Source organism: Carlito syrichta, unplaced genomic scaffold (genome assembly GCF_000164805.1).
Source record: "Carlito syrichta isolate Samal-C Ts95f unplaced genomic scaffold, Tarsius_syrichta-2.0.1 Scaffold315646, whole genome shotgun sequence".
NCBI classification, from domain to species: Eukaryota; Metazoa; Chordata; class Mammalia; order Primates; family Tarsiidae; genus Carlito; species Carlito syrichta.
The window spans coordinates 462,613-479,972 of NW_007259742.1; the positions used below are offsets into that span (position 1 = coordinate 462,613).

At 38.3% G+C, this 17,360-nt stretch overlaps 1 protein-coding gene across 2 annotated transcripts in view; it reads left to right on the forward strand.

Annotated features, from left to right (window-relative positions):
- VPS26A (VPS26, retromer complex component A) overlaps positions 1-17,360 on the forward strand; it is a 45,678-nt gene that overhangs the window by 15,779 nt on the left and 12,539 nt on the right. The window contains exons 3-5 of one of the 2 annotated variants that reach the window (XM_008073105.1): positions 10,773-10,848; positions 12,612-12,768; positions 13,722-13,886. In XM_008073105.1, the coding sequence (XP_008071296.1) occupies positions 10,773-10,848; positions 12,612-12,768; positions 13,722-13,886 (398 nt within the window). The remainder of the gene's footprint in view (positions 1-10,772; positions 10,849-12,611; positions 12,769-13,721; positions 13,887-17,360) is intronic. The other variant, XM_021706502.1, reaches the window with a different exon arrangement.

The following is a 17,360-nucleotide window of genomic DNA, read 5'->3' on the forward strand; positions in this document are numbered from 1 at the left end:
GACTCAGCCTGTAATCCCGCACTTTGGGAAGCCGAGGTGAGTGAATTGCCTGAGCCCATGGGCTCGAGACCCGCCTGGGCAGCTTGGTGAGATCTCATCTCTACAATAAATAAAAAAAATGAGCCAGGTGTAGTAGCGCGCGCCTGTAGTTCCAGCTACTGGGAAGGCTGAGGCGGAAGGCTCGCCGAGAGCAGCCACTACACTCCAGTCTGGGTGACAGAGTGAGACTCCAACTCAAAAAACAAAAGCAAAAAAAAAGACTATGTTACCATCTTCTCAGAAATTGACTTGAGATTTTTTTTTTTTTGAGTTGGAGTCTCACTCTGTCGCCCAGACTGGCGTGCAGTGGCCACTCCCGGCCACCGCAGCCTCGACCTGCTGGGCTCCGGCGATCCTTCCGCCTCAGCCTTCGGAGTAGCTGGAATTACAGACGCGCGCCACCACGCCTGGCTAATCTTTTTGATTTATTGTAGAGATGAGGTCTTGCCAAGTTGCCCAGGCGGGTCTCGAACCCGTGGGCTCAGACAGTCCACTCACCTCAGCCTCCCAAAGCGCTGGGATTACAGGCTGAGCCACCAAGCCCGGCTTGATTTGAGATTTTAAAAGACCATGCCTAGACCATTCTGGCAGTTTAGCGATATGTATCAAAACCTTAAAAAAATGAATACAGTAGCCCGAATAGGCTGAATAATACTGCTTTAACAGGGGGAACGGGAGCTCTCACAGCAATTAAATGCCCCCATTCTAAAAGTATCAAGGATTACTTCTAATCAAATTCTCTGTCTCTAGAACCTGTCTTGTTCATCACCCAACCACAAAGTGGGGGGTGGGGGCAGAGAGTGCAATCATATTCTGTACGTTCAGTGTATGGATTTGGAGGCAGATATATTTAGCAGTGCTAATAATGATCAGTATTAATTTGACCCCAAATTTTTCTGATAAAATTTATCACAAGATAATCAACTTTGTTCAGTGCACTATTTATAGTATTCAAAAATTGAAAGCCACTTAAATGTCCAAACATTTTTTAAAAATCTAAGTTATGGTAATAACCCTTAAATGCTTATAGCCATTAATGTGATAACACAGACCTGTATTTATTGGCATTAAGAATTTTCCTTATAATATTTATATTGTATTGAGTACTTGCCATGACCTAGGTCTTTTCCTAAGTTTTTCACAATGATTCCTTTTTGTTATTCTCAAAAACTCTTTGAGGTATGGGTATTGTTAATATTTTTGTTTCATAGATGAGGAAATGGTGGCTGAGAAGTTGAGTAACTTGTTCAAGATCATGCCGTTATTGTTGTAAGACAGGTTACAGGACAGTATACTATTTCTTCATTTTTTGTAAAAAAATATATAGGAAAATTTCATTGTGATTTCGTTTTACATATTCTAAAATTAGTACTTTGGATTGGTGTAATAGGAAGCTAATAGCAGAAACAAAATGGAGTAATAGATGCATGACTTTGTAGAAATGTGGAACAGTCACTCTTTACATGGTCTCTATGTTTCTTTCATGTTGCATGTAGATAACAGAGCAAATACATTAATACAGGTTGAGCATCCCTAATCCAAAAATCCAAAATCTAAAATGCTTCAAAATCCAAAGCTTTTTGAGCTCTGACTTGATGCTCAAAAGAAATGCTCATTGGAGCATTTTGAATATTAGATTTTAGGATTAGGAATGTTCAGTTGGTAAGGATAATGCAAATATTCCAAAATTTGAAAAAAAGTCCAAAAAACTTCTGGTCCCAAGCTTTTCAGATGAGGGATAATCAACCTGTATATTAATTTCCAAGAGTTTTAGTGCCATGACTCCTTTATACTCTTTTTTTTTTTTTTTAGTTGGAGTCTCACTCTGTCGCCCGTACTGGAGTGCAGTGGCCGCTCCCGGCCACCACAGCCTCGCCTGCTGGGCTCCAGCAATCCTTCTGCCTCAGCCTTCCGAGTAGTCGGAATTACAGGCACGCGCTACCATGCCAGGCTGATTTTTTGATTTATTGTAGAAATGGGGTCTCGCCAAGTTGCCCAGGAAGGTCTCGAACCCGCGGGTTCAGGCAATCCACTCACCTCAGCCTCCCAAAGCGCGGGATTACAGGCTGAGCCACCGAGCCTGGCTATACTCTTAAAGTCTGCTAAGAGCTGGAGAGAACTTTATGTGGGTTATATTACTGATATTTTACTGCACTAGAAATTAAAACCTGCTGGGTGTGGTGGCTCATGCCTTTAATCCCAGCACTTCGGGAGGCTGGGAAGTCCAAGATCAAAACACTGCCATGTGTGATGTCTGGTGAGGGCCCTCTTCCCAGTTCATCGATGGTGCCTTCTCACTGTGTCATTACATGGTAGAAGGGATAAGACAGCTCTCTGGGACCTCTTTGAAAAGAACAGTCATTCCATTCGTGAAGGCTTTGGCCTCACAATCTAATCACCTCTCCAAAAGCCTTACCTCCTAATACTATCACTTTGGGGGTTAGGATTTCAACATATGAATTTTGGGAGGACACAGATATTCAGAGCACAGTGGCAAGTATGTGGCAAGGGATATATGGGAGCTGTCTATACTTTCCACTCAATCTTTCTGTGAACCTAAAACTACTTTAAAAAAAAGAAAGTCTATTAAAAAAATCAGGACATCCCTATTTTTCCACTGAAGTTTGTAGCAGCACTGCTCATAGTATCCCAAGACTGAAAATATCTTAAACATCCAACAGAAGTGGAATAGATAAATAGGTTACTGTATATTTATACAATAATATCTATTCACCAATGAGAAGGAATAAAACTATCAACATGGATGAATCTTACATTGTGAGTGATAGAAGCCAGATACCAGAGATACATGACATAATGAATACTCCATTTATATAAAGTTCAAAAAGAGACAGAACAAATCAATAGTGATAAAAGCTGTGGTAGAGGCTACCTTTGGAGGAGGAAGGAATAATGCTTTGGAGGGCCACAGGAGTCACATCAGTGACTGATTTCATTTTGTAAAAATTCTATATATTTGTGACTCATGTACTTTTTAATGTTTGTTTTACTTCAGTAAGAGGTTTAGTCATACAAAAAAGAATATATCATATAGCACTTTTACGAATTAGTGGGTTATAAAATAAAAATGTTAGAATACCAGTTTCAAGAAGGTTATTAGGTCACTTCTTAAAGAAGACTGATAGGGGCCGGACTCCGTGGCTTACACCTGTAATTCTAGCACTTTGAGAAGCCAATGTGAGAAGATTGCTTGAGCCCAGGAGTTCAAGTCCAACCTGGGCAACATAGCAAGACCTTATCTTTACAAAATAAAAAAATTAGCTGGTGTAGTTCTAGCTACTTGGGAGGGGAGGCTGAGGCAGAAGGATCACCTGAGCCCAAAAGGTTGAGGCTGCTGTGAGCCATGACGATGCCACTGTACCCTAGCCTGAGCGAATCCCTGACTCAAAAAAAGAAGACAACTGATAGGAAATAAAAAAATATAAAAAGCTAACCATAAATTACAAAATGAATGACCAGGTACAAAAAACTCCACAAACAAAAAATGTCTGCAGATTTTTCCCTCAGAAATTTGGATTTGGGGAAACAAAAAAGCCAGGTAGTAATAGAAATCTAGAAGGGAGGTAAGACAGAGATTATGAAGCCAAAAGTAACTTAAACTTTTTGTGAACAGAAGGTAGGAAAGATTTTGCAAAGTGGAGAGCAAGGTTAGTAGAGGCAAAACAAGAAGAAAAAGCCAAATCACTTACCAAAAGATACATATTTTTAGAGCAATTTTAGATTTCCTGAAAAATTGAGCAGAAACTACAAAGAATTCTGTATACCCTCTCTTCCTCACCTACTCCCACACAGATTTACCTACTAATAACATCTTGCATTAGTGTGGTACATGTGTTAAAACTGATGAACCAACCAGTATTCACACATTATTATTGAGTAAAGTCCATAGTTTGTATTAGGATTTACTCTCTGTGTTGTACAGTCCATGGATTTTGACAAACACATACCATGTATCCACCATTATAATATCAGACTGAATAGTTTGACCACTCTAAAAATCCCCTGCATTTCACTTAAGTCATACCTCTTTTAGTACCTGCACTACCACCATCATCTAGAGCCTCTGGCAACAACCGATCTTTTTACTGTTTCTATAGTTTTCCCTTTTCTAGAATGTCATATGGTGGGAATCATGCAGTATGCAGCCTTTTTAGATTGGTTTCTTTCATTTAGCAATATCCATTGAAGTTTCCTCCATCTCTCTTTGTTTCTTGATAGCTCATTTACTTGATAGCTAAATAACATTCCATTGTATATACATGCACCAAAGTTTGTTTATCTATTCACCTACTGAAGGACATCCTGGTTATTTCCAAGTTTTGCTCATTTTTCTACCTAGTTGACTCTTTTTCTTTTATTGATGTGTAGGATTTTTTTGTATGTTCTTAACAGGAGTCTTTTATATATCTGGGTATGGAGTCCTTTGTGTATGTATTGTGAGTCTTCTTACTTTCTTGCTTGATTTTTTATGTTCTTAAGGTGTCTTTTGTTGAACAGAAGTTCTTAATTTTAATGTATTACAAATATTTAATGCTTCCTTTTTGTTTGTGCTTTTCATACCTGGTTTAAGAAATCTTTGTCTATCCCATGATCATGAAAATACTCTCCCGTCAATTTTATTTTATCTTCACATTTAGGTGCTTCTTTTGTTTGGAATTGGTTTTGTCTGTGGTATGACATAATCAAGTTTTTTTTTTTTCTTCCATATGGAGAGCTAGTTAACCCAGGACATATATTGAAAAAGCTATGCTTTCTCTCACTGCAATGTCACCTTTTCATAAATCATTGAGGTTGTATGGGTCTCTTCTGGTCTCTCTCCTACTGGCCTATCTATGGCATATACTTTTTTTCATCACTCCAAACAGAAACTTTGTACTCATTAAGCAATAACTCACTGTTTCCCCCTTCTCCCAGTCCCTGGTAACTTCTAATCTACTTTCTGTTTCTATGATTTTGCCTACTCTAGACATTTTATATAATCTTTATCATATAATAATTTTGTTCTTGTGTGCCTGGCTTATTTCATTCAGTATCTTTTCAGAGTTCATCCATGTTATAGCACATATCAGAATGTCATTCTCTTTTTTAGGGCCAAACGATATTCTAATATATCCATGTGGTATAAGGATATACCACACTTTTGTTTATCCATTCCTCAGTTGAGGACATTTGGGTTGCTGCTTTTTGGCTATTACGAATAATGCTGTCATGAACATTCATGTACAAGTTTTTGTGTGGACATGTGTTTTTAATTCTCTTTGGAATAATCTTAGAAGTAGAATTGCTGGGTCATTTCTTAACTCTGTGTTTAACTTTTAGAGGAGCTGCCAAACTTTTCAAAGAAGCTGCACCATTTTACATTGCTTATGGCAATATATGAGGGTTTTAGTTTCTCCATGTTCTTGGCAACATTTGTTAATGTCTGTACTTTTTATTATAGCCATCTTAGTGGACGTGAAGTGGTAGCTCATGATTTTGATTTGCAGTTCCCTGATGTCTAATATTGATGACATATATATATATATATATATATACACACACACATATATATATATGATTTTTTTTGTCACCCAGACTGGAGTGTAGTACATGATAGAGCTAACACAACCTCGACCTGCAGGGCTCAGGTGATCCTTCTGCCTCAGCCTTCCAAGTAGCTGGGACTACATTCCTGTACCATCATACCCAGCTATTATTTTTTTTTTCCTGATTTATGTAGAGACGTGGTCTCGCCAAGTTGCCTAAGCTGATCTTGAACCCCTGGGCTCATGCAATTCTCTTGCTTCGGCATCCCAAAATGCTAGGATTACAGGCATGTGCCACTGCACCTGGCTCATTTTTTGATTTATTGTAGAGACGAGGTCTTGCTGAATTGCCCAGGCTGGTCTCAAACACCTGGGCTCAAGCAATCCTCCCTCCGCAGCCTCCCAAAGTGCTGGAATTACAGGCATGAGCCACCGCACCTGTCTTGGTGTGTAATATATTGATAGTATATGTTTGTCTTAAACACAGTATAGAAGAGTATCACTTCTTAAATAAATCCTGAGGATAGTGTTTTTTGAGACATCTGCAGAATATTATATCAGGGGGAACCAAAGAACCCAGAATTATCTTTTGGAGGGCGGGCCCCTTGTAGTACAGGCTTCCCCTGCTGGGTGAGTGTTCTAGGAACCCAACAGTATCTATGTACCAGCTAGTGTTGTTGTGAGAGGCTGTGTTCGGTTGCAGTGAAATGTTTTTTTCTTTAGATTCTTTCAGTGCCCATATCATGATGGGCAGTTTACACAAACAACCTGCCCACACCATACTGAGTGTTCAGCAGTTTTTGACCAAAAATGACATGACCCCATGCCCTACCTTACCTATTCACCACTGCAAGTGCCTTTTTAATGAGGCAAAATGTAAACATGATGAATCTAGGTAAAGTTTATATGGGATTTCCTTGTGCTATTCTTACAACTTTTCCATATTTTTTGCATTGGGAAACACCCAATGAAAAAAACTCCTCAAAGAGAGATGTTTTGCTGATGTGGAAGAGATGAAACAAAAACAGCAGGAGCACCGGAAAGCATCAAAATTGACAAGTTCAAAAACTGTTTTGAGCAGTGGAAAAAGCATCTTGATAAGTGTATTGCATCAAACGGAGGTTACTTTGAAGGTGACTGAAGTTTAAACATGTAAGAATAAATACACAAGAAATAATAAATATACAAGAAAGAATAAATACACAAGAAAGAAATTCTGGGGTTTTTTTTTTCTTGTCTGTCCCCCCCTTATATGCTGAGACATGAGCTTTGAGACTAGTTTGGAGCAGTGAGTATGCTTTACAGATAGTTTCCCTACTTTCAGTTTTCATGACCTTTTAAACATATAGACTTAGTCTCAAGTATCTAGACACAAATTACTCATTGATAGCAAAGGGGAAAATAGTAACTTTAAATTGGAGAAACCTGATGGATCACTTTCACCGAATGATCAAAGTTAACATCACCATTATTGGGACAAAATGGCATCATGTGCTTCCTAATATGATTCACTGAGACAAACACAACTTTGCTTTTGTGTTATTTTTGTGGTAAAAATACATAAGCTGAATCTATGATAAGACATCAGACAAACTCATATTAAGTGACATTCTATAAAGTAACTGACCTGTGTTCTTTAAAAACATCAAGGTTGATCAGGCTCGGTGGCTCAGCTTGTAATCCCAGCGCTTTGGGAGGCCGAGGTGAGAGGATTGCCTGAGCCCGTGGGTTTGAGAACTTCCTGGGCAACTTGGCAAGACCTCATATCTACAATAAATCAAAAAATTAACCGGGCATGGTAGCGTGTGCCTGTAGTTCCAGCTACTTGGAAGGCTGAGGCGGAAGGATTGCCGGAGCCCAGCAGGTCGAGGCTACGGTGGCCAGGAGCATGCCACTGCACTCCAGTCTGGGCAACGGAGTGAGACTCCAACTCAGGGAAAAAAAACAAAATATCAAGGTCAAGAAAGGCAATGATTGAGAAGTGTTCTAGAGTAAAGGATAGTAAAGAGACATCACAATTGCATGTAGTATATGATCCAGGACAGGAGTGGAAAAGGCAATAAAAAGTACATTATTATACATTATTGGGATCGTTGATGGAACTTGAATATAGACCATGGAATGTTAATTTTCCTGTTTCGGCAGTTACACTGATTATGTAAGAGAATGCCTGTTTTCTTACGAAATACACATGACATGCTCCAGGTAATGGGGCATTGATGTCTCCAACTTATTCTTTGTTGTGCAAAAAAAGCGTATGCATGCACATGTATACGTAGAAAGAAGATGATTAAAAAAGATGAGGCAAGATGTAAATATGATGAATCTAGGTAAAGGTTATGTGGGATTTTCCTGTGTTATTCTTGCAACTTTTCTGTACATTTGAAATTATATTACAATAAAAAAGTTAGAAAAGTATAGATGAGCCGGTATTGATTCTTTGACCCAGTTTACACTCATAGTTAATTTACTTTTCTATGCTCCCTTGCTGAATAGCTTTTAAACCAAAATGTTTAATTATGCTTTCAAATTCTGCATTAGGCTTAAAAAGACCTTTTTTTTAGCATCAGTGGGAAATCAAGGACAATTTCAGAGTTTAGGCAGTTCGGTGGGAAATATGAATAACTGCATTTCTTAATAGTGTGGTTTCATAATAGTTTGTGAAGAATTTTAACATATCAGACAAAGCCATGTTCAAATAAAAGCAGTCTCATCAGTCTGTAACCTCGGGCCTTTGGGAGGCTGAGGTGAGTGGATTTCCTGAGCCCGCGGCTTCGAGACCCACCTGGGCAACTTGGCAAGACTTCATCTCTACAATAAATCAAAAAATTAGCTGGGCGTGGTAGCACGCGCCTGTAGTTCCAGCTACTTGGAAGGCTGAGGCAGAAGGATCTCTGGAGCCCAGCAGGTCGAGGCTGCGGTGGCCGGGAGCAGCCACTGCACTCCAGTCTGGGCAACAGAGTGAGACTCCAACTCAAAAAAAAAAAAAAAAAAAATTATACTTATTTTCTATATGCTTTATTGGTACAAATTAGAGAACAGCTCTAATCATTGCCTGGTTTATGAAGCAACTGCAGTTAGGCTTGTTTTATTTATTTGTGGTTCAGACCTAAAATTTTTAGTGTATGTGAAGCTTGTCTGAGTACTACTTTTCTTTCTGAAGTATTTTTCTGATTGTGTATTTTTTGCCTATTATTTAAGAAACTTAAAAACTGCAAAGAAGAAAACAGAATTACCCATAATATTCATTCTAGAAGTTACTACTGTTAAGAGTAATTCCTTTCTGTAGTTTCAAAAAATATCATTGGCATATATTTGTATACAATTTGACCATGCTTCTTTCACATTACATACCATTCACATCTTCCCACATCATTAAAAATTACTTGACACTATTATTTTTAAGCTTTTAATAATAGTCCATCATATGATATACCACAATTTATTTACCTCTTTTTCTGAGGTATTTTGAAGGCATGTGACAAACTTATATTGATTATGAGGTATGGTAGATACAGAAGAGTGAATATTTGACTGGGTACAGTGGCTCACACCTAGGAAGCTGAGACAAGGGGATCACTTGAGCCCAGGAGTTCAAGAACAGCCTAGGCAACAGTGAGACCTTGTCTCTTAGTAATCAAAAAACTAGTTGGGTTTGGTGGTGTGAGCCCTGAGTCCCAGCTACTCAGAAGGCTGAGGCAGGAGTATCTCCTGAGCCCAGGAGGTTGAGACTGTGGTGAACTATGATTGTACCACTATACTCCAGCCTGGGTGAGAGAGTGAGAACCTGTCTAAACAAAAATAATAAATAAAAAAAAATAATAATAAACCTGGAAGTAATAATAATAAACCTGGAAGTATTTTTTTTTTTGGTGTGAAAAAGATCCTTTGTTAACTGTTATTAAATGTTTTGAATTTTAATATATATATTCTACAGATATTTTTTCAGATTAAAAAATTATAAATTTAGTTTCCATTTGGCAGATACATGAATTCAGGAATTTTGAGATTATAAATTTTACTTCAAAAATTCATAAGGTAGATCAAACTCAGTATTTTATATATATATATATATATATATATATATATATATATATATATATATTTTTTTTTTTTTTTTTTTTGAGTTGGAGTTTCACTCAGTCACCCAGGCTGGAGTGCAGTGGCATGATCACGTCTCTTTGCATCCTTGACTTCTTCAGTTCATGCGATTCTCTTGCTTCAGTCTCCCAAGTAGCTGGGGCTTCAGGCATGTGCCACCACACTGGCTAATTTTTAAGATTTTTTGTAGAGATGAGGTCTCTCGATTTTGCTCAGGCTGGTCTCAAATTCCTGGGCTCAATCAGTCGTCCTCCTGCCTTGGCTTTCCAAAGTACTGGGGTTACAGGTGTGAGCCACCATGCCCAGCTCAAAATTGAAATCTTTAGATGTTCTGTTTTTAGGATGAGTAGCAGACTCAGGGCAATTCATAGTGCCTTAAGGTTAGGAATTAGGCTGGGCATGATGATTCATGTCTGTAATCCCAGCACTTTGGGAAGCCGAAAAAGGAGAATTGCTTCAGGCCAGGAGTTTGAGGTTAGCCTGGGCAACATAGGGAGACCCTGTCTACCAAAAAAAAAAAAAAAGATTAGGAATTATAATAATATATATTTGGTTACAAAAATCAGAAAGTGATACCTTAAGTACAGTAGGTATAAAGCTATGATTTGACCCACAGATTTCTAAGCATTGTCCATAAGATAGTTCTGGTCATTTAAATGTTCGAGTTGCTTGATTTAAATGTCCTGGATTTATATCTGTTTTTTAGGTCTATTCTTAATTAGTGATTACTTCACCTTAAAGTGTTATTATTAGTCATAGAATTCTTATTTGCCCAGAAAATATATATGTATAGTTGAAGACTTTTCCTTTGAGTCTTTTTTTAGTTCTCTAGCTATAAAGGATTCCTTTCTAACAAAGCAGATGCTTTAATGTTTATATAAGTAATAGGTTCATTAATGATTGTGTATGAATAAATTATACCTCTCTGGTGCTATAACATCATCCTGATCTAGGTATATGGTGTTGTCTCAAACTTCTTAGGTGAATACCTGAATATACTTATATATTGCATTCATCTGAAAGGAATCTACTAGTAGGCCCACTCAAAGGATTGTTAACATCTCTTATAATTTCATGTTTTGGCAGGTAAACCTAGCCTTTAAGCAACCTGGAAAGAGGCTAGAGCACCAAGGAATTAGAATTGAATTTGTAGGTCAAATTGGTGAGTTTTAAAAATGTATTGGTTTTTTTTCTTTCATAACCAAGTTTGAAGAGGGTTGGATTTGGCACTGAAATAATTGAATTAGAGCATAGCTTTGTAGGAGGAGGGAATTGATTTTTGCATAATAAGCAAGAGTATTTATTTTATAAATATGTTAAATTATATTTCTTTTACTTGTAACTGATAATATTTCACTCATCTTGCCTTTATTTCTTATTGGACTCCTTTACTAAAAATGAAAGGAGTTATATTAAGTACCAGTCTTGAAAGATAATACAAGTGAATTAGTTGACTCACTGAAATTTTCATCTGCCTACCAGGCTTCTCACAATTAATTAGCTGCATCACCTTCGTCTTTCATTTTCTTTTTTTGAGTTGGAGTCTCACTCTGTCGTCCAGACTGGAATGCAGTGGCCACTCCCGGCCACCGCAGCCTCAACCTACTGGGCTCCAGCGATTCTTCCGCCTCAGCCTTCCAAGTAGCCAGAATTACAGGCATGCGCTACCATGCTCGACTGATTTTTTGATTTATTTAGAGATGAGATCTCGCTGCTCAGGCGGGTCTCGAACCCGCGGGCTCAGGCAGTCCACTCACCTCAGCCTCCCAAAGGCGCGGGATTACAGGCTGAGCCACCGAGCCCGGCTCATCTTTCATTTTCTAAGTACCCATGCCATTTGTCTTTCTTATCTAGTATGTGCCTGTAACCAGACCCACCTGTCAACAGAAAATTTATTTATTTAATTTTTGAGTCAGAGTCTCACTCTGTCACCCAGACTGGAGTGCCAATTGGCACACTCACGGCCACCACAGCCTCGACCTGCTGGGCTCAGGTGATCCTTCTGCCTCAGCCTTCTAAGTAACTGGTACCACAAGTGTGTACCACCATGCCCAGCTGATATTTTGATTTATTGTAGAGACAAGGTCTCGCTATGTTGCTCATGCTGGTCTTGAATCCCTGAGCTCAGGCAATCCTCTCGCCTCGCCTCTCAAAGTGTTGGGATTACAGGCATGAGCTACCCCACCCAGCCGAGAAAATTTCATATGCAAAGGAAAGTTGTAAATCTTTTGTTACTGTAGATTCAGAAAAGAAAATATGTCTTTTTAATAGTCTACATTGCTAGGTTTTAAATCTAGCTTTCTAAGCTTTATCGTACATTTTAAAGTATCAAAATTGGGATGGGTGGATATTTGTTTATATATCTATTCTGAATGAAATTGTACTTGAGGGGCAAGTTGCAGTAATTGATGGTTGGGGTTTTTTTTGAGTTGTCTTACTCTGTCACCCAGGCTAGAGTGCAGTGGCATGATTACGATTTATTGCCCCCTCTGCCTCCAGGGCTCAGGGGATCCTTTTGCCTCAGCCTCTTGAGTAACTAGGAATACAGGCACACACCACCATATCTTTTTTTGATATTTTTGTAGAGATGGGGTCTCACTATGTTCCAGCCTGTTCTTGAAACTCTTGGACTCAGGCAGTCCGCCTGCCTTGGCCTCCCAAAGTGCTGGAATTACAGGTGTGAGCTACCACACCCAGCCAGAACTCATTTTTAATAAAAAGTTTTATTGTACTATGCTACTTAAAAATTTTTATGCTTAAGTGGAGCATAATAATGAGAAAGATGAGATTCAGATCATAGCTCTGGTTTATTAGAGACAAATCCAACAATTCTTTTGGTAAAGATTATTTGCTTTGGAAGAAGTTTGGTTTTATTGAACTGGATATTAAAAATAACTGGTCTTTTTGCTTCTTTAAATTTCTTAGAACTTTTCAATGACAAGAGTAATACTCATGAATTTGTAAACCTAGTGAAAGAACTAGCCTTACCTGGAGAACTGACTCAAAGCAGAAGTTATGATTTTGAATTTATGCAAGTTGAAAAGCCATATGAATCTTACATTGGTGCCAATGTCCGCTTGAGGTATGGATATATTTGAGAAATTGTAAACAGAATCAAAATCAGAAAGTAATGGCTACTATTGATATTATATTCAAACTTCTAATTATAATTCTGGATTGAAAGACTTACAGTTTTAAAAAAATATGTCACTTATTTTGTATGGCTAATGCTGAACTGAGGAAATAGAGATAGAGCTTTTTAAAATTCTAGATTTAGAGAACCCCGTCATGAGAAATTCCAGTCATACACTTCTCTTGTATGAATTGTCCCTTAGATACTTCATTTGTTGGGTAAACTGAGTGACCTTCTAAATCCATTAGTTTCCCAGAAAATCATACTTAGTATATGGTTAAGAAAAATTTTATGGTTAAGAAATTATCTGGAGCATCAAAGAGCATCTGTCTTGTCCAAAATTACACAAGTAGTGAATGGCAGAACTAGAGTAGGAGCCCAGTTTTCTCAAGTCTCAATTCGTTGTCCTTTCCCTTCACCAAGTCTGCATGCAAGAAGCCAGGAATACCTCAGAGACCGGGACATTCGAAAATGTTAATCTGGATGCATCGGGTCCGATATCCTTTTGCTGTTTAACTTGGCATTGTCCATCAGGAACTGGGTTTGACAACCTAAATTTCAAATAGCTGTGCCTTGACTAGATTTTTATTTTAAAAAAGAGATCTGGAGAGGTCTCTTCAAGTAGGCTTGATGACAGCTCTCTAAACTCAATCTGTAAAGTACTTAACATTATTCTTAAAATTGAACTTTGCATTTTCTTTATGTTGGGGGCATTTTTTTTTTGTCCCCTCCCCTGTTGGGGGCATTTTTAAAAATTAGAACTACTTCACGAAGTAATGAAGTAATTTGATCCCAAAGGAGTTCCAACAGGAAGAAAACTGAGTTGCTGTTAATGTTTACTAATTTAAAACATTACAGTTTGTCATAGATGATTTGACTTGTCCTCTCTGTTAACTTTGTAGGTATTTTCTTAAAGTGACAATAGTAAGAAGACTGACAGACTTGGTCAAAGAATATGATCTTATTGTTCACCAGCTTGCCACCTATCCTGATGTTAACAACTCTATTAAGATGGAAGTGGGCATTGAAGATTGTCTACATATAGAATTTGAATATAACAAATCAAAGTAAGTTGTTTTCACAGATAAATGTCAGGAAAAATTTTAAAATGAACTTTTCAGGTCTTTGTACATTGGTCAAAATAAGGACAGAATTGGTGTTGTTAACAGACCAAGAGAATCTCTGAACTAAAGGAAACTTTAGGAGTTTGTCTGGCTTCCACCTAGTAAAGATGTCTTTTATATTCTATTCTTGATAAGTCTCTGCTTGGCCACTTTTTGTAGAGGACCTCACCATCTCAGAAGGCAGCCAATACTCTGTAAAAATTTATCTTACTGGCTTGTCATCACTTCATCCTTGTCATCTCTTTGTGCATATTTTCACCTTTACAACTTAACCACTATTCATATCCTCTTGTATATCTTTCCATGGGGAAGGGGAATATATGTTGTATTTTTTAAAAATGGGCTCATATTTTGTTTTTGTTAAATGCCCTTTTAAACTTTATTATGGATGATTTCAAACATACACTAAAAACATAAGAACAATATACTGAATAATTCATTGAATCATCATGTACCCTTTGCCCAACTCCAACAGTTATCAACACATGATCTGATTTGTTTTATCTGTATTCATCTCCCTTTGGAAGAGTTTGGGTTTTATTGAAATGATATTTTGACCCATGAAAATTATCAATTAAGTTCTATGTCTGGAATTTGCTTCAGTATAACATATGGGATACTTATTATTTTAAACATGGACCATGAAGCATTTGTAAGAACACAAGATTGAGGCCGGTGTGGTGGCTCATGCCTATAATCCCAGCACTTTGGGAGGCCAAGGTGAGAGGGTTGCTGGAGCCCACAGGTTCGAGACCAGCCTGGGCAACTTGGCGAGACCTCATCTCTACAATAAATCAAAATATTAGTTGGGCATGGTGGTGCATGCCTGTAGTTCCAGTTACTTGCATGGCTGAGGAGGAAGGATAGCCTGAGCCCCACAGGTCGAGGCTGTGGTGACTGTGAACATGCCATTGCCCTCCAGCCTGAGTGACAGAGTGAGACTCTGACTCAAAAAAAGAAAATAAAGAACACAAAATTGAGTGCCATTTAATTGCCCATCAGTAGAAAAGCTAAATTAATTATGTCTAACCATACCTACAGTATGCCAGAGAGTTAAAAAGATTGATGTAGGTATATTTACTTCTGCAAAAGAATGTCCGGTATATTTTAAGTGAAAAAGTTAGCCATAAAAATAGGATGTATATTACTATTCCATTTCTCTAAATTAAGAATGTATTTGGATATGAGCTTGTACTGATATACAGCAAGCCATTAGCAGTGATTATCTGTAGAGGATGAAAATATATATTTACTTTATACATCCCTGTTATTTGAATGTTATATGACAAACTTATATCCTGTCTATTCAATGATAATTTAAGAAATTATTGTAAATTTATCTACAATACTGTTATATCTAAAAATATCAGTAACTCCTTAATATCTTCATATGTCAATTACTATGGCTCACAGATGTCTCTCTTTTTTCATATGGTTTGTTCAAATCATAATCCAAACAGGTCCACACATCGCATTTGGTTGTTTGATTCTTAAGTTTCTTTTAATTTATAGGATTCCCCCTAATTTTTAATTTAAATTTATTTATTGAGGCCGGGCTTGGTGGCTCAGCCTGTAATCCCAGCACTTTGGGAGGCCAAGGCGAATGGATTGCCCAAGCCTGTGGGTTCGAGACCAGCCCAGGCAACTTGGCGAGACCTCGTCTCTACAACAAATAAAAAAAATTAGTTGGGTGTGGTAGCACGTGCCTGTAGTTCCCACTACTTGGAAGGCTGAGGTGGAAGGATTGCCAGAGCCTAGCAGGTCGATGCTGGCGTGGCCGTGAATGTACCACTGCACTCCAGCCTACGCAACAGACTCCAACTCAAAAAAAAAATTTATTTGTTGAAGAAATAGATGCACCATGTATATTATCCCCCTCCTACACATTCTTCTGTTACATGATCTTTATTAGTTGTCATTCCCAGGTTTATATCACTGAAAATGGACGCATATGCCATCAGAGTCTTAAAATCATATTGTTGATAAAATTATCAGATAGTTTACTATGGTCACATTAGGGCTTAAACAAATTTTTAAAAAAATCATCAGATCGTTTGGGACTGAAAATGTATCACTGAAGCCTCTCTTCAGACTGACGTAATTGTAATAATCAACTCGAGTTAGTATTTTGAGATCCAATCTGGAAGGAGGCTAAAAAGTCCTCTGAGTATTACAGGTATTCCCAGATTTACTACCATCTCGTCTCAAGGCAAGTTGTTGGTTATTAGATATTACAACAGCAAACTCAGCCTATAGAGGTAGCTCCCTTTACCCTCTCGTGGTGGCTAGATGATTTATGGTAGCTACGCTGTTCTAGCATTTAAAATAATGACAGTAAACTCTTGCATTGAACTTCTCATGTTGAAAATATCTTCATACACACCATATAAATATTCCAAGTATAAAAATCTTTTTTTTTACTGGGCGTGGTGGCTCAGCCTGTAATCCCAGCACTTTGGGAGGCCGGGGTGAGAGGATTGCCTGAGCCCAGGGGTTCAAGACCAGCCTGGGCAACTTGGTGAGACCTCGTTTCTACAATAAATCACAAAAAGTAACCAGGAGCGGTGGTGTGCGTTTGTAGTTCCAGCCACTTGGAAGACTGAGGTAGAAGAATTGCCTCAACCCAACAGGTCTAGGCTGTGGTGGCCCTGAGTGTGCCGTTGCCCTCCAGCCTGGGCAACAAGAGTGAGACTGACTCCAACTCAAAAATTTCAGTTGTAGTCTTTTTATTTGAGTTGGAGTCTCACTCTCTTTGCCTAGGCTGAAGGGCAGTGGCACACTCACAGCCACCACAGACTGGACCTGCTGGGCTCAGGTGATCCTTCCATCTCAGCCTTCCAAGTGGTTGGAACTACAGGCATGCGCCACCACGCCTGGCTAGTTTTTGTGATTTATTGTAGAGATGAGTTCTCGCTAACTTGCCCAGGCTGGTCTCGAACCCGTGGGCTCAGGCAATCCTCTTACCTTGGCCTCCCAAAGTGCTGGAATTATAGGTGTGAGCCACTGCACCCGATCTTTTTTATTTTTCTTGAGATGGGGCCTTGCTATGTTGCCCTCTGAAGTACCGTGACTATCCACAGGTGTGATCATAATACAATGCAGCTTTGAATTCCTGGCCTCAAGCAATCCTCCTGCCTAGTCTTCTCAGTTAAGTGGGGCTACAGGCATGTGCCACTGTGCCCAGCTTTCAAGTGTAAAAATTTTAATTTTCCATTCAATTAAGTGCTTAGGTTCTCTGAAAACTATGTTAATGTCTAAGTAGGACCAACTATTAATCAGGCTAATTATTCCCTCTAAGGTATATTCATGGTCAAGTAAAAGTTTGGTTTCTTATTTGCATAGTGAAATGACACATACTTTTTTGGAGAAGGGACATTAAACAATATGAATAGTCAAAATGGTATTTTAAAATGTTAT